The sequence below is a fragment of the Diadema antillarum genome, unplaced genomic scaffold, assembly GCF_040938485.1.
Source record: "Diadema antillarum isolate AM-2024a unplaced genomic scaffold, OU_Dant_1.0 seq00001754_RagTag, whole genome shotgun sequence".
In the NCBI taxonomy this organism is placed as follows: Eukaryota; Metazoa; Echinodermata; class Echinoidea; order Diadematoida; family Diadematidae; genus Diadema; species Diadema antillarum.
In genome coordinates, this window is record NW_027272436.1 from 95,627 (window position 1) to 117,715 (window position 22,089).

General features: G+C 37.7%; 2 protein-coding genes across 2 annotated transcripts; both read left to right on the forward strand.

Moving 5' to 3' along the window:
• Window positions 1–355: 355 nt before the first annotated feature.
• Window positions 356–11,733, forward strand: LOC139712068 (p53 and DNA damage-regulated protein 1-like). The gene is made up of 5 exons (XM_071623905.1): window positions 356–495; window positions 8,946–9,042; window positions 9,734–9,811; window positions 10,409–10,489; window positions 11,210–11,733. Exons 1-5 carry the CDS (start codon window positions 397–399, stop codon window positions 11,296–11,298), a joined length of 444 nt encoding a protein of 147 aa, XP_071480006.1. The 5' UTR covers window positions 356–396; the 3' UTR covers window positions 11,299–11,733.
• Window positions 11,734–15,250: 3,517 nt separating this feature from the next.
• Window positions 15,251–21,663, forward strand: LOC139712072 (cilia- and flagella-associated protein 418-like). The gene is made up of 5 exons (XM_071623907.1): window positions 15,251–15,415; window positions 16,819–16,894; window positions 17,604–17,755; window positions 20,869–21,017; window positions 21,557–21,663. Exons 1-5 carry the CDS (start codon window positions 15,282–15,284, stop codon window positions 21,661–21,663), a joined length of 618 nt encoding a protein of 205 aa, XP_071480008.1. The 5' UTR covers window positions 15,251–15,281.
• The last annotated feature ends 426 nt before the right edge of the window (window positions 21,664–22,089 follow it).

The following is a 22,089-nucleotide window of genomic DNA, read 5'->3' on the forward strand; positions in this document are numbered from 1 at the left end:
TCCTCCTCTGTATGCCACCCTTCCCTCTCTTCATCATCACCACAAATATACATGCATTGAACATTGCAGGGGTACTTTATAGCCTGTATAATAGGCCCAGAAAAGGCAACCCAGGAAAACGCTTAGCTTATCATACAGGGCGATGTACGCTCCTACAGCACTTATATTCGATCAGGAAAATAACGCATTGATCAAAGGCCATTTTTCGATCTGCCGTGGAACGTACCCATAGAGTTAGGCAATTCTATGGATTTCGCACGTGCAAGCGCACTGTTTACATGGTCTCTTCTGTTGTTTCATCGTGCGTACGTACGTGTGAACGGAAGGTCTAGACTAGACTAGTGGATGTCGTCGCTCGCGGAATCGCGCTATCAAGATTTGTCGCCTCACGTTCAAATGTACGTTTCTGAAATGCCTAGAGATCCAAATTTCATTTTGACTCATTTAGGAGAATTAGAAGCTCTTGCAGAAGAAATATTGACGGAAAAACAGCAAGTAAGTATGTGATATTCATTCACATTGAGTCATTATTGACGTGTCTGGTGATGGTGACTGCTGCTGCTGCGCGCTGCGACAGGACAGTGCAACTAACGCCAATTATTATGTATGGGACCATATCGTGGGACTAGTCTGTGAGACACGATTGTGATCATTACATTGTTACAAGTGCGTGTCACGGTGATTATGGACAAAAACGGTCGAATGAAGGTTATTAGAGGTCTATAGAGTCAACTCAAATATACAGTACAAACGTATCTTTTGACTGTATTTATGCCAGGGTAATGGTTCCCCTCCGTACTCGTACCCGTAGACATATTAATGATTAAAGACTTAAGGAGAGGATTCTCGTGGCTGTGAAGCCAGACGCGATGTAGTTCTAGATCTAAGTAAATTACTCTCTGCGGAACATATCCCACCCAGATGACAAGATCAAGAAGATAGACCTCAATCTTTCACCGATCAGTCAAAGTGACCCCATGCTGCATGCTGAAACACTGACTCCGTTAAAACTGTCTGAACCGTCCATGACGTTCCACTATTTATGTTGTTGTTATCATGGTTATTGTGGGTTTTTTTAAAACCATACCCATACTGTATAGTAGACAAAATGAGCCTACAAAATGGGAGCCAACTCCCCCTTCCAAAGAAAAATGTGACAGGACAGCAAGGCAAGGGATAGTGGGGAATTGGAAGAATTGCGTGATCTAGCATAATTTCTCTGGAAATAATAAATAAAGTGTAACTATGTTACATTGTATATATGACATTTGCCATCAGGGACTTTGAGCTCACATTCACCTCCTGTTTTAAACAGCAGCATGTTTTTGTGGGAGTCTGATGACATAACCCCCCCCCCCCCATCATTTATTAAATAAAAGTGTGTGAAGAAGCTGAGCAACTGAGTGCAAACTCCAGTCTCCAGAGCAGTATACATTGTAGTGAGGTGCCCACCACCCTGTTTAAAATTGTTACAAGCGCACTGAATCAAAATTTATGCTTGGGACTGTGTTCAGTATCCCTTAAAAAAACTTGAAACTTTGCAGGGTTACCACAAACAAACTGTGGTGAAAAACAAGCAGTTTTTCGCGAAAATTTGAAATTTATATGAGGAATACGTGTTTAAAGTATCATCACAGTCACTCGCACACATCTTTTTACGTGCTTGTCTATGGGAGCATCACGGTCACCCGCACACGTCTTTTTACGTGCTTTGTCTATGGGAGCGCGGGTGGCGAGTTGTGGGCCCCTTCCTTAGCGCGCAACTATTCCGCATCATTTGCGTTTGAGGACGATAGCTGCAAATTTCCGGTATCGAACAGTGAACTTATGGTTCCATTGGAATCTTCAGCATTTTTCCTGTATGTGAGTGGGATTTCATAGAATTTGAGTGACGAAATGTGATTCAAATATGCATAAACATTAACTATGACGAGGTGCGGGTCACCCAACTATACAATGAAAGCATCAGTATTAAACCCAGCTAGAGATTTATAGAAAAGGCTAAACTTCATAAAGTAGTGACTGCAAACAAATAGATTAATATTTTTACATTACTTCAGTGGCCATTTACTCTCGGTTTCATCCAGATACCATTCTAAGAATTTGGGTACCAAAGCGAGGATGCAGGATTTCACAAGGCACTCAAAACCATTTGGAAAGTTGAATGAATGAGCAAGTGTAGGTTTATGCATATGATGAGACTTTCATTGATAAATGTGGAACAATGTCCAAGGCAGTGAAAGAGTGATTGTTCTGTGTGATCTCCACAAATTCTGCTTATTTCTTACAGATTATTATGTGTTTTTTCTTCTGTGTCTGGACATTTGCTTTTATGCTAAATAGGAGAAATACATGAGTAGTTACTCCTATGCAATAAAAGGGTAACTCACCTACTGAGCACATATTTTGAGACAGGCATTACTTTTTGAAATGATCTCTTCATATGATAGCATTACCATATCTAATTTTGAACATTAAACATGGCTTCTTGCAATTTCTGAGCACCAATTGTGAGTATACGATCTGAGTGACAGATCCGAGAGAAAGAGAGAAACACTGTGCAATGATAAGAAACTAAACCATTTCCTCAGTAGATGCCCCAGTGGCACTTTGCATGATGATGATGATGATGATGATGATGATGATGATGATGATAATAATAATAATAATAATAATAATAATAATAATAATAATAATAATAAACAATAATAATGATAAACAATAATAATGATAATATTTGTGATGATGATAAACCATATCCATATAGCACATATCACACACACACACACAAATGAATCTCCCTAGTGCACATTAAAGGAAGGAAAATACAGAAATAAAGGAAAATAGACTTGAGAGAGAGAGAGAGAGAAGAGGAAACGAAACCAGATAAAAAGTGAAAGTGAAAAATAAAAAGAACTTTGACATACTGCTCAAAACGTAATCCATTGATAAGTTAAAAAAATGTTTCAAAGACTCATTAAATCATCTATTGTATCACCCTGTTTGAGATGCATACTAGTAGGTAATTTGCCAATTGGAAAGATCTTGCACCATAAAAAATTGATATTGTAAGGGTTAATAAAAAAGAAATAGTGCAATAATGCATAGTGCTGACACCAGAGAGGGAAAAACCTCATCACATCTCCCTTTCCACTGTTCACATCTACTCAGAATATTATCTAAAGCCACACTTCTCTACCAGTGAGCCGTGATGTTGGCCAAAAATAAGATCAAATATTGATGTGTGATCTAACTGGGCCATTAAGAAAAAAAAAAAAAAAATCGGAGCCAAAGTGGGCTTTGGGTTGAAAAAAATTTAGAAGCACAGTGCTATTTAGAATATTTACAGATGTCAAAAATCTGACATCCAAGTTGAAGAATTCCAGCAAATCACATTCATACTTGGGAGCAAAGATTAATAGACTTTTCGCATCTACGTCTGTGCCAAAGAAGCCACTGAGAGGAGTGAGTTCTCTGCCTGTGAGAAGAAACCAGACCACCTGCTTTCGGATGGAGGCTGAGATTTGGCATCGCATGAAAATGGTACATATGGAATCATCACTTTCTTTCCTTGTAACAGAAAACCAAACCCAAATATATTTTTTTTTTTCATTTTTCACGAAAAGGACACATTCCATTGACTTGTTACTGACTTACATGTATGTAAAGGGTAATATCATTCCCCCTGCTTTCTTATATAGATAAATCAAGTACTCTTTCATATGCTAGTAAAGTCAAACTATTGATTTTCATTTTGTTTGCTATATACTTGTATTTTCTGTATATTTTTGTCCATAATGATTCCATGAACTGTAGAAGTCTCCTTGTCCAGCAATGACTGCACCAAAAAGTCATAACTTTTAAATCGATTGTCCAACTTTTCTCAAACTTTCACTGATGTGTTCCACTAATGTGGCTGCTTTCACTCTACCCAAATTTTTATTTGGGTTTTGGTTTCCTTTAATTCAAGCAGTCCTAGATACAGATATTGGTGATTTTAATGAAATAAGATTCCTGAATCAAAGTACATTTATTTGTTGTTGAAAAGAGAAAAGAGGATTTGGTTTTGGGATATTTTGAATATGATATTTGTGTTTTGGTGTTTAATCATAATAGCCGTGTTTAATTACAGGTAGATGTGGGTTTTCCATATATTTTGATCTTGAAAATTCCAATTCAATTCCAATTCCATAATGACAATTAATATGCACAATACAGTCAGTCGAATCTATTTGGACTGAAGAAATAGCTTTGACTTAGAGAAAATTCGACTTATGAGGGATTAAAATCAATATGATATAAAGAGAAGAGGACTTGAAAAGACCTTCAACTTAGGCGATTATTTGACTCAAGCAAGGTTGACTTTACAATACCTTCCTACCAAAATATGTTGTTAGAACATGCATAACTCTAGATTGCTGACCTGAGTTTGTTGTTTTTTATGCTTTTTCAAGGATGAAAGAAGATTGAATAAATAGGGCTTATCTTGTAAACGTTGTAAATGTGAATGCGTGTTTCTGTTTCTTTCCACAGGCAAGCACTGATCCATCATTTCTTTCCAAAGCAGCCACATCCCATGGGAGCAGAAAGTGTGTGACCATAGCACTCCAGCAAATTATGGTCAGCAGTAGGCAATATTTAGCAAGGAGACAATACACTGTGTTTGCCAAATAATCACAAGTGAAATCAAAAGTAACAAATCATCATTCAGAGTGACATCCAGCAAATTGGCATCCTACCAGAACTTCTCACTGGCTGCGGACCAGCCTTCAATGACCTTATGAAAAAATGTCCACCATGAAGGACCCTGAGGGTTCTTTTGGGAGAATCTCAACCAAGGATAAACAGGTGTGATTTACTCCCACAACCTCATGTTCATGAGGATTCTCAAGCCAAAAGATTAAAAAAAGAGAGAGAAAAAAAAAAAGATAATCGTAATGCTGATCGGGCTGTTTTGCTGTAGCATGGAAGCTGCAGCGAGCAGGTGATATGAAAGCTTGATGAAAATGGTAAATCTCATTTGGATGTCATCATGTACCTACAGCTGTATTAGACTTTTGTTCAACTATATGTTTGGCTGAAATTCTATAATAATTGAAGTTATTGCTTAGTTGATACTGTAAGTAGAGTAGTGTAATATGAGCTTTTAACATAAACTGCAACAGCAGAGGTAAATATTGTACAATCAGGAGTGTTGAAAGACAAATAATTCAACCCACTTGGTAATTAAGGATGATTGATCTAACCTTGGTATTACATACAAATGTATTGCATCTACAAGTGTACGGAATGTTAAAACAAAACAAAACTTACTAACACCAGGAAAGAAAAAGGAGTTGTCAGTTAGCCTAATAATCTGTGTGTGCATGTGGGTCTGTGTGTAAAGGAGATGTCATTAAGAGAATCATACTTGCAGCTTGAAATGAAGCTTTTATTTTGCAAATCATAGACACAAAACAGCCTCAAATGATGTGATGCAGAAAATGGTAGTTGGTGTATCAGTGCGGAAAGTAGGCTCTAAGACGTATTCTCAGTTTCTTGTAACTTTCATATCCACAGGCTGAACAAACTGGGAATCTCTATGGGCGTTCAAGACACTGCAAGATGCGTTGATGTCATACTCAAGGAGTTTGGTGTCACCCTATGCAAATGAAAAGAAATTATGACTGGACAGAGGAAGACCAGGAGAAAACCCCTCCAGTATGCAAGATGGTAGGATCATTTCCAAGCACATGCTAGTGCCAACATGATGCCAGGGATGAAGGTAAGAAGAGACAATGTCACATCTGCGTGAGAGAACTAAGATTCAAACATTTTGTTTTTTTAATTGTACTTGTTACATATAAGTTGAATATTCTTAATTCAGTTTGACTTTATTTCATTCCTGCACCACCAAAAGAGCCCAATGAAGAGATTTTATATTATATTCATGACATTAAAGTTTCATTTCCTTCTGAACAATACTGAATAAGAACATAGGCAATGTGCATAAAATTCGTTTTGCCCTTAATATTCAGACATATCAGTAATGTATTTGAAATACACACTTGAACTTCTACCCAGTGTTGTGTGTTTGACACAGTTCATTTCTATACTGCCCCATTTTTATGTCGAGTGGTTCAGACCGCTATAAGGAAAACAACAGGAATACATGCACACAGCACACATGTAGACATCAGTAAAATGTAGCTTTTACCAATATTTACATTAGTCGCTATAAAATCAACATCAAAATCTGAAGTAGTGGTGAACAATAAAGAGATAAACTTAGACTGATTTCACGTCTGCTTTCTCTGTCTTTGTTGCTTATGAAGCAGTTCCACGGGGCCAGCCCCACATCTCATGAAGGAGCCAGTGTTGGCTAAGTACCTCCAGACACTCCCCCAAGCACTCTTGGATTATCACACTATGCTCTTTCTCTGGACACCTGCGCAAGAGTTGTTCAAATGCATTTACATCTGTACATCAGCTTTCAGATACAAAATTTGTATCAATTACATTGGACATAACAATGTAAAGTTTAATGGGACAGCGTTTACATCTTCCATTTCAGTTTCACCAGGGGGGGGGGGGGGGGGGAACTGACTACAATGTAATTATAGAGCTCTGCAGCACAGCAGAAGAAAAAAAAATAGGGGTAGGATTGTTCATAAGGAGATGACTTTTGAAGTGTGGATAGTGATGTTGATGGTATCATGATTGAAACAGCGTAAGATAATTGCATCATTGTTACAATTTTAGGTTATGACTCTTTAAAAAGTTAGCAGTAATGTAATTTTCTCTTATGCCTGCAGGTGCCATGCGGTGTCTTCCCAAAAGATGAGATCAATGTTACAGATATGATCAATGTCCTGGACCATCTCCAGAAAGTATATTCCATGGAGGTAGTCACCAATACCAGTATTCCTCTATGTTGAGGAACCCAGCTGCAAAAGAGGTTGTGATGCTATCGTAGCAGTGGAGAGACATCTTGCAACAAACTTCACGGCCCCCATTCAAGAGTGGCACAAATGTCGACTTTACGTTGGAGGTATTAGCAACGTTGCACCATTGCAATCAACTCTGAGAAAGTGAAAACAGAATGATGTGCGTTTAGTTTGAGATGCGACAGTGCAATCCAATATCATACCACAGTTTGAGAAGAGGCTGAATTCTACATCTTTTGGTAGTGTCAGACAAGCTGTGCTTAGAAACTGCAGGATGAGAATGATAAAGGGTAGAAATATTGTGGAATTCCAGTATATCTTACCCAGTGTATTTCCCCTTGACGAAATTAGTAGCAATGATAGGTGTTTGTGTTTTGGTTTGTTTTTGTTTCCTGCTGATTGTAATTGATCTGCTCTTTTTCTTCCTTTTCCAGAACATATACACACTTTTGTTTATTAAAGGGGAGAATCCAGTCCAAATATAAGTTAGTCTGATAAGAAAGAGTACAGTATTACAAGTTCAATGGTAAAAGTTTGATAGAAATTGGATGAAAAATAAGGAAGTTATGTCATTTTGAAGTTTCGCTAATATTTGAGGAAACAGTTCTTGAACGGTCAATATGAGTATGCAAATGGCAAAGTGAACATGTCATCCCCTCACGACTTGCATGGTCAATTTCGTAATGAAAGCAGTCATTTCATCGACGAAATGACTAATATCATAACAAAATTGACCGTGCGACACTTGGCATCCCATAAGACTTATCCTCAAGGTTGGCTATCCTTGAGGTTAAGGATCACCGTCTGAACGTAACTAATGTCAACACTCACAGACCCAAAAATAGAAACTGAATAGTCATACTGAATACAGTGTAGTTTAATCCACTGAGTTTACAACTACACATGCTTATAAATTTACTGTGCAAAATGCTCTGTATTTGAGACAAATGTTAATGTGATAAGATGCCTCTCTCCCGCAAGAAGGGCTTAATGTGCCATAATCATTTGTAGTCCCACAATATGATTGTGTTTTAATGAAGTAGCATGTGACTTTCCATTTAACAAGATTTTGTGGTCATGTTGATTACCTAAGATGCCTGGAATTTGAGCAGCATGACTTGTTTGTATCTTCAGTACATTATCTTGTGTAGTACAGACAATGGACATAATAAATGAGTGCCAGAGTAATGCATTATATGCAATACAGTGCGTTGTGTGCAGTACAGCGTAATGTAGTAGAAATCAGTTATATGATTATTTATATTTATGACTTTATGTCGTAAGTGTGATTGTTCATTGTGTGTTTATGTGTGTCTTTGTGTATGCAAGAGTTGTATTGTTTAGTATGCAAACAAGGTGAACATGTCTTATGTTTCACACATTTCCTTGTCATATGATACTTGCGAACAATAATCCTCTTGCCGCATATGACTGCTTGTATCAAATCATATGGATAGTGGAAAAGAGCCAGTGCAATAAATGACCTTTATTCTACCGAACACTTGCTTGTTTCCACTTTATTCAGTGTACTTGCATGAGTAACATTTTGTTAAGACAACAGGATGCTGTGTGCGGCACTGAAAGGTGTTATGTGTGTTTGTGTGTTTGAGGAGGGATATTTGATATGACTTGTCACTATCATGAAACATTGCATTTCAGAATAGATTGGCTCCGAAAAATTCTTGGCAGCGAATCATCTGGTGGGAATAACCTCTTGTAGCATTATATGTAAGGCATAATATAAATAAAAATTATGCTTCCTTTATCACAAGTTACTAATAAGCTGTCCAGGATTCAGGTTATCTTGTCCATACGTTAACTCTCTTGGAGTTGAGTAGTCCAGGAACCTTTGAGAATGGTTATTGCTAAAAGATAGCAATATTACGAAGACACCAAAAACAGATGGTTTTTGTTTTTGCACCAGTACACATGTATATAGATTTAGGGTACCAATCATTAAATTGATGAAATGAGTTTGTGAGTAAATTTTTGTTTTGTATTTTATTGTAATTTTTGTAGGTTGTGGACTTGGATCGGAAGAGGAATCAAAGCAGAGAGGCGGTGCGGGCCTTAAAGAGGCAGTCTGACACCCCGCAGTCTTCCAGAAGTCACAGTGGTAATGATTAATCACTCAAACTGTCCTTATTACCTCCGCCAAGGAAGAAGGTTATGTTTTCATTGGCGGTGGTCTGTTTGTTTGTTTGTCTGTTTGCATTATATCTAAAAAAGTTGTGAATGGATTTGAATGAAACTTGCAGGTAAAGTTGATTATGACACAAGGAACAGATGATTAAATTTTTGTAGTGATCTAAGAATTTTTATGAATTTTTAAAGGATTTTTTATCTTTTGGTAGAAAGGGTCAATGAACTTGGGAGCTCAAGCTGCGTGTATTTATGAGGTTTGCATAAGTGCTCTAAGTGCATGCTCTGCACGGGCAAGGCGGCGCGTAGCTGGAAGCTGATGTCGTAAACAAAAGGCTTCCGTATTAGGGAAGTTGGGCGATTTTCAGCATGCGTGTACGGGTGAAAATGAGCTGCTTGGCTGAGGTCTGTGCTGTCTGAGTGCTTTTCTAGTTTCATTCTAAGTCAGTCATTGATGATGATTTTATCATTTTAAGATATTATGTCAGTACCATCATTACTGTTGTGAAGCAGCATCCTGTGCTGGTCACTGTTTGCCGCATGTCATCTTCTATTCAGACAGTGCTCTATGTTGATGTTGTTGCTTTGTTGTTTATTGTTGAGGTTTTAAATGCCTTCACAAATCAACAAATCTTTGTTCTCATTTTTATTCACTGTTTATGCAGAAAATAAGACATGGATCTGCTTTGGAAATACCTTTGTAAAGTTGCCATCCAAGAATGTACAATCCATGCTTACAGAAGGTAAGTGATATAGTTTTGCTCCTCATCTGTTATGTTTCCAGAGATAATGCCAGTTAAGACCTTATGGAAGATTTTTCACTAATGAAGATTGCGCAGTGCAGTGATTCTTACTCATGCCAAAAACCAATATCATAGTGGCAGTTAACAAAGTCTGTTCTTAGCCATAATTGGTTTCAATAATGACAATCTTAGGAATTCCTGAAATCTGTAACCAGTGGGTAGCAGTCAGCAATTATTGTTTACAACTCTCTTGTGAAAGTTTCAGAGTTGAGGGCTATTATTTGCATCGAGATCTGAAAACTCACATCTCATGGCATCTCATGAGAACAGCATATCAAAATCAAAGAAAGGCACTTTGAACCCCCCTCTCCAATATTACGAAATGGCTGTGAATCATGAGAACAGTTTGCCAGGATTACATGATTGACTTTCATTCCATGTTGCATATTTGACTTTCCATTGATCTCCAGAGACCTGCTCAATTTTCATATTTTGCTTGCTTAATCTGTATAGTGTCCCATCAAATGCTATGCTTATTTTTTTATTTTTATCCTGATGATATTCATCCTTCTTAACATCTATTTCCCCTTTGTGTAGATCAGAAGAGACTTGACGGGGAAATCAATAATCTGAGGGAAGGGCTGAAGCCAAAAGTTGCCAAACTACGAGACATGGAAGGTGAGACCAAAGTTTTAACTTTTGAGAGAACCTGTGTTTGAAATGAATGAATGAATTACACTTCGCTTTATTCGCTGCATTCACAATTCCTAGATTTGTTGATGTTACAAATGTTGCATTAACAAAATAATGAAGTGATATGTCATTGAAATTAGATAGGCATCCAGACTAAAGTGTTCAGTATCACAGAAAATGTACACACACACATACAAATCAAAACTGAGCAACCCTAAGATAACAAGTTATCATTTTATTCTGATGATCACACAGACATTCAAAAAGTTAGTCTAGTGTAGAAGTAAGTTTAATTTGATGCTATTTCTTTTCAAATCTTTTGTAAAGTATACATTGTGTGGTAGCCACTTTAAGGTCCTTGTTCAGTCATCTTCCCCTATATAGCATTGTGTAGAATGAATACTTTCTTCATTAGAGCTCAATAAAATTCCAAAACCAGGTTTGAAATTCACATAACATCCTCTTTTTCAGTTCCAAAAGACTCATTTCACTTTAGAGCGACTCTGGTGTGAGAGGCAACATTGTTGTCACATTGTGAGGTAAAAAAAAAAAAAAATGAGGAAGTGATGTAAGGAGCATGTTTCATGTGAATTCATTCATTCATTCCTGTTTTATTTTCATTTCCAAACAATATACATGGGTAATACAAACGTCAAAATGATCCTTATCTACCGTCCATCATCTTTGCTATCTTTTGCACTGAAGGGAAAGCAGAGAAGAAGGGCTTTGACCTCAAGGCCATGTCCAGGGAGGAGATGACCGCTCTGCATCATCCAGGCATAGCACTCAAGTAGGACCCTGTCCATGCTGCTTTCTTGTCGCGTCCGAGGCTGACCGTCACAAGACCAATCCACTCAACTTGCAGCTGCTAAGACAGAGCCAGTCACAGTAGAATGTAGCTCTATCAATTTTGAATCTTGTGGTTCCAAAGCAAGGAGTTACAATGTGACCGTGCATTGAATGCAGAGTGATGAATCAGTCAATATCTGAGAAAATGAGGCAAAAGAATCACAGATGCTGGACTATTGACCATTTTCATGTCACTGAATTATCAGATCATCAAATATGGCATGTAAAAAACAGTTGGTGGTTTCCCATTTGTGTGAACGAGATGAATATGGTGGAAATACGTGTACATGATTTGCTTTGCACATTCGAAGTAGGAAAAAAGAAATTGTTGGAAGTAGCATTGTGTCATGACCTCCTGCCAGAGAGAAATCGTGTTTAACCCTATTTTAACTGGGCTATTTGAGACCAAGTTTTTACTTGGGGGGGGGGGTCAATTTGCCCCCCTTCAGATCTCGGCCGCCGATCACGCGATGGCTGCAAAATTTTGCCTGAACATGGAGCGGGATGTCATCTATAAGATTACATGGTCATACAATAGAAAAATAATGGCTTTCTATTTTTAGTAAATTAATTATGCAAATTTATGCATGAAATCATAGTTCGACCTGTAACTCCATTAAAAAAGCTGAAGGATTGTTAAAGTTTTGTGTCAGAATTTCTCAAGACACATCAAACAATTTTCTTGTAAAAAAAATAGCACAGTCAAAATCAATTTCTTTTGTTTTTTACTGTTTTGTTAATTTCTTATGTATTTTTATTGTTTTTTCGACCTTTTGTCTTCTATTGTTTTTTGGCCAAAATTTGTTGCAGGGACTTTTTCAGGCTTATCTACATTAGAATTGATCAATTTCTATGACTATAACTTGAAATAATCTAATTTATATCAATTTAACAAAAAAACACAATTTGCATTGGATTTGCACACGATATCATGAATTTGAGCTATTTTTGGGTTGACATGCATATGCAAAACGTTACGTAACTTCAGAACGGTGTACCCGGACGTCTCAAATTTGGTCTCAAAATATGCGGGAGACTTCAGTGAAAAAAGTCACAAAACGACTCTGCAAAATCTTTGCACGTTGCGGAATCGTGGCGCGAAACGTCGAGGGGAGGGTCAATTTGACCCCCCCCCCCCCCCAGTTAATATGGGGTTTAATCATGTGATCGGATATTTTTGTTTATCAAGCAAACATGGGACCAATAATGGAGTCTGTACCTTTAACCAGTGAGACACAATGAAATGAGAAAAGGTTGTGGTTTATGATTATAGTGCTTTCTGCACAATGAACTGCCTGTGGTAGTAATATGGAATTCTATACCACGGATAGATATTCCTGGAGGTGATCATTACCTGCTAAATTTTGTGCAACTTGTATAATAGGTCTGTGGATAAATACATGTATTGTTGTGGAGACAGTCCTGCTGCTTGCATAAACGGCACATTTGACCATCGTCAATGAAAGGTCCACATTGATTATCAGTTCCAGCTCCAGAAAACCACTGATTACTTGGTAGTCAAGGAAAAGCTCTTGTCTACAAAATATATCACACATTGAAAAGGGCTGTAATAAACTGGTACATATATTACTATAGAAGGCTCTGGAACTTTCTAATGCTTCTAACTATGTTTTCATATTTAGCATTTACTTTCATTGAAAGTTTTAATAAATCTGTGCAATGTACAGTATTATTTAAAATCAAATCATGGTCTTGTTTAGATTTATTCGTTTCTTTATCAGATTATAATGGGTGAAGTGGAAAATCATTCTGAGTGCACAGTAATGCCTTAGGGTTTTTTGTTGTTGTCTGTGTTTGTGTCTCTGTATTTATGTGTTTGTATGTTGTTGCAGGCTGTATCTCTACTAGTGGTGGCAGTTATGGTACAGTAGTACTTGCAGTGATAGTAGTACACTGTAATCACATTTACTGCAGGTATGATATTGTAGTAGCAGTAAAAGTAGCTCATGTTTTAGTTATAACATTACTTAGTATAGTGTAGCATGATATTTCTCATTGTTAAGCTTGTCTTTAGTTTTCATTTATTTGTTTTTTTTTGGTCCCCACATCTGAGTGCAGCATGATGATTGGTATAACATAAACACTGAAGTAGTATAGTGTGCAGAACAACAGCAACAAAAATAAGCACTCATGGGAAATAACTTCATTGTATACCAATAATTGGTATACGAGATAATGAGATAGAATGTGAGACAAAGGAGCCTTGGGGAAAAAAACAGAGCTTTTTGGGAATAGGCTCACTTGTGATTATGTTCTACAGTTTACAGTCAGTGTATGCAGATATTTTGTAATTTTGTATTGCAGAACCTAAGAAGGAGAGAGGAAGTGATAGATGGATAGCTAACTAGCTAGCGAGAGAGATGTGTGTAGATAGGTAGATAAAGAAAAACATAGGTAGTGAGAATGAGATGGAGAGGGAGAGATAACCAATGAACCAAAGTACAATTTTAGGTCTATCATCAATTAGACCAAAATGACACTTTCCCAATATCTTAAATACTTGCTATGACAAGAAATATTCTTGAAGTTGTGATTAAAACTATCCCATGTTTTATTTTTTAAATTTTTTCATTGCAAATAACCAAATTGTCAAAGGATTTAACACGTTTTGCGATCAAGCTCTTCACATACACTGTATATATATATATATATATATATATAAACAGAGGAACACACGCGCACACACACACATACATATATTATATATACATGTATATGTTATATACATATATATATATATATGTATGTTATATACATGTGTGTGTGTATATGTATATGTATGCATATATTCTCTCCCCTTGAAGAAAGCATCAAAATGGCGGAGCTGATGGCTGCATTAATTGCATTGAGGTTTATTATTCAAATACCTTGATACTGCAAAATGGTAATACAGATCATCCTCAATGGGATCATCCAAATCTCACGATAAACCCCAGATATATGTTCAGTCAGACAGAGATATTCCATTTCAAAAGAATCAGATTCACCTGTTTTCTTTCTTCAAGGAACAATGAAGCACAAACAAACAAAAATAATGAAAATGATGAGTCAATGAAATGTAATGGTATCATTTGTGTTTTTCTTTCTTCTTAACTGTACGAGTTGAAATTTTCGCGATGGTTTTATTTTCGTTAATTTCGTGAATCCGCCTTTCAACCGCGAAAATAACAACTTGCGAAAATAACAAAACACAAATAACTAAGTTTAGTTACCGTAGACCCTCGCAACCGCGAAATTAACAACACACTAAAATGTCCTCCAAGTAGCAATTCGCGAAAATATCTGTACGCGAAAATTTCAGCTCGTACAGTACTAAAACAGCTCTGTGACTATTGATTGTCGTAGGAGATGCATAAAAAAAGGAATAGATTAGAGAACTTTGAATAAATTAGCAAAGAAAACAGTTTGATAGTTGATTTGATGAAACAAAATAAACCATTGTCTCGCACATCTAAATTCTGAAAATATGAACGAAACAATGAAGCAATACACACAAATGAGCAAAATCCACTGCACACCAGTGGCATGCCGGTAAACAAGAAATGGCGCCCATACTGCTAATTACTCCCACTGAGTTTGATGGTACTCAACCAGCGCTACAACCCCCTACCCACACACACACACACACACACACACACACACACCACACACACACCATGCGTTGAATGCAGACCCTGTGGCCGCTGTGTATGAAATGTATTATACGTATCATACATAGGCAGACACACATGGGACTGCTGCTGATGATCCGCTCGTCAGGGTCCGAAAGCCAGCGCCAGCAGCGGCAGCTGGCCGAGAGGCGAGAGTTGGTGTCATCCCACGCACAGGCCACCTAAGAAGAATGAATGACGGATATTTGGATAATTGATCTTTATTGATTCGTTGGTGAAAGATAAAACAGGCAGTCATGGCAGACGACATCGACGACCTTCTCAACGAAGTTGAGACGAAATTCTGTGTAAAATCCCCGAGCAAATCATCGACGGCCTCGAAAACAAGTGGAACGGGACACCCTAAGAATAAAGCAACGACAGCGACGAGGTAAATGCAGATAGCGGTTTGCTGCCATGGCTACCCGTAAAGCTTCGGGGATCGGGTAGGCGGGGGACTTGCACTTGCCATCTGTTGCTGTGCAAGCCGCGGGTCCGGGTGGCTGCGACGTACATACATACATTTGCGGTGCAATGCAGTGGGACTGAGTGTTATGACTATGAGGGCGAGCGATTGATTGACTAAACTATAGGGCTGCACTGTATGTGTAGGCTGTATTCATAATCATTAAAGATATGGTTCTGTCATTCATAAATTGAGCAGGAAATGGCCTTATTTTCTGTACCAGATGGTAGGCCTATCTATGATCATTTGCAACAGTTTATGCTCAACATTACTTTGTCTTTAAATTTATCTCTCACACTGCACAGTGACCTCTCCAGTCACAGTCAAATGGTCCAGTTTTGTCAGTATCTACAATGTGTACGTTTGCAGTACTTTTAAGACCATGATTTCCAAATATATTCTCCCAAATTGAGTTCACCCTCTGCCGCTCTGCTTGGGGTCTTTTGGAGGATCACTTTACCATGTAGGCCCCTACCAAGTACCAAGCAAAGTATTGCTAGTTATTAATGGTATGTAAACACTCTACAGAAGTCAGAAGAATTTCACAAGAACATTTATAAGAAACCTCAACTTTGCTCTAGCTCAAGCTCTGTAAAAGTCAGACACATTGACACAAGACCATAAATTGAAATATGATTAATACAAATGTAATTGTATAGCATTGTAATGGGCAACCAATAGATAATAAAGTAACAAACAACTAACAATAACATTCTTAAACATACTGCCTGCCAGCTTTCTCCTTAACTGTTATAGACCTACACAGTACAGTAGTAACTTGTGCTGTAGAAGCTGCATGAAAAAATGTGATAGTAGAACAAAAGTATTAATGTGATGTTTAATAGAAGTAGCAGCTACGCTATCACTGTGCCTACTCGGCTGACTGTAGTGTAGTGAGTTGCATTAGTCATTCCCCTTGGGGGTATACGACAGTGCCTTTAGAAGATGGTTTTACATAATCACATGGCAAAAAGTTATGTTTTACTGAGGAATGCTCGTATGCCCATAATTATACTAGACTGATGAGTGACACTGTTTGGTATCTGTTACAACTTGAGGTGTTCAGTCCAAATAATAAGTATTCATGAGAAATCGTATATTAATTCTGCTATGTATGAACTCTCATTCTAAAAAATCTCATGTTATATCTTTAGCACTAAATACTAGTAGCAGTGACAAATCTTTGTGCATTCTAACATTGTATTTGTAAACATGATGATTTTATTCCCTGGACTGTGAATCATAGAGACTTTTTTTTTTTTTTTTTTTTACATGAAAAAAAAAATCAAATACCTTGAACTTTATGTATTTTGGTTTGCTTTTGACAGCCAAAGTGCCAAATCAAAGGAGAAAGATGAACTTGACTCCATCATCGATGACATTATCGCTGCTCCTGATCCTCCGGTAAGTTGTTTGGTGTGCATGGTTTCGTAATTTCCCCAATTCAAAGTGTTAGCTCTTTATAACCTTATAGTGTACCGGTACATGAATTTAATGTAGATCTCATGCATGAAGGCATAGTGTGTAAAATGATATTTGTCAATTAATGAGTATCTGTTATACATTGATATTGACTACTTTGAAGGGCTATAATAGTGAAACTGTTTGCCCATAGGTGATTTCTAGACAGATCTGTGCCCCTAGACATCTTGAGAGTATAGCACTATTGAGAAATCACCAAAGGCAAATGATTTTTGCCATAACCCCAAACTAAGCAATTGATATTTGTCATGTATCCTGCATCCCGCTTTATTTAAAACATTTATGCTAAATGGAGGCGTTGAAATGAAGTTGTTGTGCTACTTGTCAGAGAAATGATAATAGAACTGTGTAATTTCACAGTGCACAAATATTGTAGACAAACGTGCAAGATATTCTTATGGGCATGCTTCTTGAAAAACTGCTAGCTGACTGCCAGGCAGTATAATAAAAACGAGTGACTTCGCCTCTGTTCAATCTATTCTATCAAAATTGAGGATTAATCAAATGAGGTGTATAAAAATAAAAATCCATTGGTCAGTGTTAGAATCCTCTCCTATGATAATGTTGATCATTTTGGCCTTTCTCGTCATTGATGCTTTTCTTAAGATCACCATATCTTGTTGCTTCGTAGGAGTCTGTGAGACTAAAACCATCTGCTCTGGCCTCGTCATCTTCATCACGGCCCAGCGCAGTCAATGGAGTCTCGTCGGAGAGGAAATGTTTTCCTGTGTTCCTTGGTGGGAGCTCAATGACCCTTGGTGTTGCCTCAACTGTTGTACAAAAGTAAGATGTACAAACCATCATCATTTTTATTTTTATTCTTAGTACTTTTTTTTGTACATGCACAAGTCATGTCAGTGTCACTTTGAATTACTTATAGTGGGGCAGATATGTGAAAAAGATGCTCACATCCGGCGGAAAGTATGAAATTTTGCATATAGGGGTATTTTGAAGTGCTGATTTCAAAAATTGCCGGATCCAAGAGATCTGATCACGGGGTCGGCCGCCATTTTGAATTCCAATATGACCGCCGTCAAAGATCCCTATCTTCAGTTCTGAATGACATCAGCCATTGGAATTTGATACATAAAAGCATGGTGATATGATGACTTTGATAACATACTTATTTGATATGTCTGACAAGCTGCACGGTAACCAATTTGAATTTTTATACATAGTTGCCATGTTAGAGTGTTGAAAATCTCTATCTCGGGTTTGTAAATTAGGCTACCTGATTGAGCGCGCGTTTGTAACTGACTGAGTGCGCGCTGCTGTATTTACATTGTAACGTCAGTGAAAGGTGCATTGTGCATCCTTTTTGCTGCACTTTTTAGCATGCCCGTGAAAGTTAGTCATGATGTTTGTCTTCGCAGCCACATTGGAATTCAAAATAGCGGGCATTGCGTTTGTCAGACACATCACATAAGTTGATATTTTACCGCAGTATGTTGTACTTGTTTACACCTAATTTCAGCGTCACTCACCACTTAGAAATCGGGATAGGGATTTTGAACATTTCTTCGAGGCGGCCATATTGGATTTCAAAATGGCGGCCATTCGATGTTTGTCAGACACTTCAAATCAATCTGTCATCAAATTCAATATGTCAAAACACTCATGTGTACCAATTTTTGGTGCCACAGATTATTCAGAACTGAAGATAGGGATCTTTGAATTTGTTTTGTGATGGCGGCCATATTGGAATTCAAAATGGCGGCCGACCTCGTGGTCAGATCTCTTGGATCTGGCAATATTTGAAATCAGCACCCCAAAATACCCCTATATGCAAAATTTCATACTTTCCGCCGGATGTGAGCATCTCGACAAATTTTTGCTACATATCTGCCCTACTATTAGTGGATGCACTGGAGAAATCTCACTCATACAACACTTTTGTTGGGTCTACATCCGTATAAAAAGGCACATACTGTAAAAGTGGATATTTTCATGTGACTAATTTTTCGCGTGACTAATTTTTCGCGCGACTAATTTTTCGCGCTTCGCCGGGTGAGAAGAGTTTCGCGTGTTTTTAATTCCGCGGAATCAAGATATCACGCACAGGAACATATGGCAAGCAAAAATATTCGCGTGCTTTTATTTTCGCGCTAGTTTCTGGTTGCACGAAATGCGCAAAAATTTCAACACCGCGAAAATGTCCACTTTTACAGTAAATCAGGAATCTCGAGGCATGATGAAAGGGTTTGATTTTAAGAATGATTCATGTGGCAACTCTCTAGTTGTAGTCTTCCTCTCCTGCATTTCCATTCCATCATAAACTAGTCTCTTGTTTACATATTTTATAAAGAAAAGTAACCACAACAACTTTATTTTTTTAATTTACATCATATTGAGATGCTAGTCGACATGAACATCTTCTTTGTTTCACCTGTTGTACAAACAATGTGACAATTTTGGATGGGGGTTTGCATTGAGTTTATGGTGCAGTGCCATGCCATCTTCTCTCACTCCTTCCCTTCCATACCATTGAGAGAGAGAGAAAAAAAAAAAAAGGACAGGAAAACAAGGCTAAATGGCTTTTTTTTAAATCTCTCTGTTCCGTAGATGCCAAAAAAATTCAAATGGTGTACAATGGCTAATTGGTCCCATGTGGCTAATCAGTATTTGAAGGGCAATGCAAATTACTCTCTTATGGCCAATAAACCTTCTTGTCCTGTAAGCTGTTCATTAGGAGCAAACGACCTGATGATGTGCCAAATTGCAGTTCATATTGTGTGATGTGCTTTTAATAGGTTAGGGAATTTGGGTACAAGGGCAACTTAACCTGTTGAGGACGGGCTGATTTTGCTACAATATGCATTTCACATAGACCCTTGCCCGAGTATGCTCAGGACTAGTCCTCAATGGGTTAAACCTTTTGGAAGAAGAAAGAGGCCCTCTATTCCCTGTTATTTTCCTTGGTCCTAACATGTAGTTTTTATTGCGTACATGAAACAAATACTGGTACCTAAAGTTGTGTTGTATATTGTTGTGTAAGGGTTGCAAAAGTTCTCGTCAAATTTTATCAGACATTGAGTATGACCACCCCTCAGGCAACAGCAACAATTACTAAAAGCTTATATGAACACAATGACAAAATAACAGAGAAACATGATTGACAATATTTGTTTTCTACCTCTTGATTGGTCTTTAAAAGAAGAGATTCCCAATGCTAATGGTATATCACTTATCAAAATTTTAGGTGGTTAACCAAGGTACACTATTAAGAGACCATACAAGTGGAAACATACTGTGAAGAATTGAAACATGCAGATGGAATATTTGTCTTTACATTAGAGAATCATTAAGAAATTCATGGTCACCCATCCTAGCGTGCACTAATTATCAGAGCCATATAACATTTGGCACAGTGATCATGCAGGCTGTTCTCCATGATGTGTGGAAACTACCTGTGTGAAAATGTGCCCTTTGCTTGACAAAGCCAGCATAGCCCCGGTAACATGGGTTCCTTGTCTTAGTTTTGCAGGGCGGATGTAATGCTGTGACGTGGTGGGCAAAATCTGCTGGGAAAACATTTCCCAGATTTTTATTCACATTTTGAAAGGCGAAAATGTACTAAAGATGTAACTGCAAAATCATGTCAGAACTGGCTTTTGTGTTTGGCTGACAACAGAAGGCCTCCATTTGCGCAAAATGATGGGAAGGGCATTAGCTGTACTGTTGCCATGGATACCAAACAAATTATTGCGCAAAGACAATACTAATAGCAATGATGATGAAAAAAAAAACCCAACAACAGAATATTTGATATTAACGTACCATAGTCAACTTTCTAAAATAATTTAGCATAATCATTTTCATCATTTACTGAAATGGGACAATGACTGGCCAAAGCTACTAATGAGAGGTAATCCTCTTACTTTCTATTTCCATCACAGAGCATGTGATCAACTTCGATGCACGTCATGTGACTTCAGGATCGTCTGCTACGACGACCTGGAGTGGGATGCCAGTTGCAACTACCTCTTCCTGAGGAACAACGTGCCAGACCTCCAGAAGCTTCGTGCCAAGTTGAAAAAGAGAAAAGGTAGGCCAAAAACACTGGGAGTTGGGGAAAAAGTGATATACAGTGTAGCCAGTTGGATGGCATCAGGCACAAAGTGTTTGTTTGTTCTAAAATAGAAATGATTCAGAAATAGAAATTAGATGAGATAGTTGTCCATCTTTCTTTGTTTGTTTGTTTGTTTGTTTTTTGGGGGGCATTTGATATTCAATTTACTTTATTTCTATCAAACAAGGTAATGAATAAGGAAGCATTTGTCAAATTATATTGTATTATCAATTTTTCAGAGTGCAAGTCAGAAATTAAATACAAACTATATGCGGGAATGAATAATGACAGAAACCATACATACTGTGCACTAATAACAAAGAAACAAATATAGCGATGGAAGAGGGTGATCTGAAAAGCAATGCGTGTAAGATGTGGATCACTCAATAAACAATATTCAAGTGACATTTATCCAAAATTTATCCAGGTACAGCTAGAGCATAAATGTTACCTATTCAATATGTATGTGATATGTAATAGCATATTGTTATATTTTTTCCTCCTTCATTGATCAGGGTGTAGAGCCTATGCCTGCCAGTGCAGCTGGAGATCAGTGAAAGCCCAAATGGACCTCGGTGAAGATCACGAATTGAAGTGGGTTTGTGGCAAGCACACGAGGTGACCTTTCACCCCCCACAGAGGAGAGAGGGCCAGGGGGGCTTGAGAGGATGAGTCACTGAGAGAAACAGAGAGACAGAGCATGAGAGATATGTACAAACTAAAGACATAATGAGAGAGAGAGAGAGTGTGTGTGTGTGTGTGTGTGTGATAAAAGATGAATAGACTACCTACTGCAAATGAGACAGAGTTCTGAAAACTTGCTATGTACTAAGTAGTCATGTAAAAGTAACATGATTTTGATTGTCTAGTATATTGTTATAATGTATGATTGTTCACTGGTGGCTAAAATGTTTTTGCTCATGAATGCTGAAGAAAACTCTCAAGGTCGAACAGCCAGGGTACAGCATGTACTGTATTGTCATACTTAAGAGATTGAAAATTTACAGCAAAGTAAAGGGTTGAAAGGAGAGAATTGCTTCAAATTTTT

Excerpts from the sequence above, each read along its gene's own strand:
- LOC139712068 (XM_071623905.1), top strand. The coding sequence starts at position 397 with ATGTACGTTTCTGAAATGCCTAGAGATCCAAATTTCATTTTGACTCAT. Across the intron at positions 496-8,945 it reads TATTGACGGAAAAACAGCAA|GTTGTGGACTTGGATCGGAA; the intron begins GTAAGTATGTGA and ends TAATTTTTGTAG. Across the intron at positions 9,812-10,408 it reads ACAATCCATGCTTACAGAAG|ATCAGAAGAGACTTGACGGG; the intron begins GTAAGTGATATA and ends CCCTTTGTGTAG.
- LOC139712072 (XM_071623907.1), top strand. The coding sequence starts at position 15,282 with ATGGCAGACGACATCGACGACCTTCTCAACGAAGTTGAGACGAAATTC. Across the intron at positions 15,416-16,818 it reads AAAGCAACGACAGCGACGAG|CCAAAGTGCCAAATCAAAGG; the intron begins GTAAATGCAGAT and ends TGCTTTTGACAG. Across the intron at positions 21,018-21,556 it reads CAAGTTGAAAAAGAGAAAAG|GGTGTAGAGCCTATGCCTGC; the intron begins GTAGGCCAAAAA and ends TTCATTGATCAG.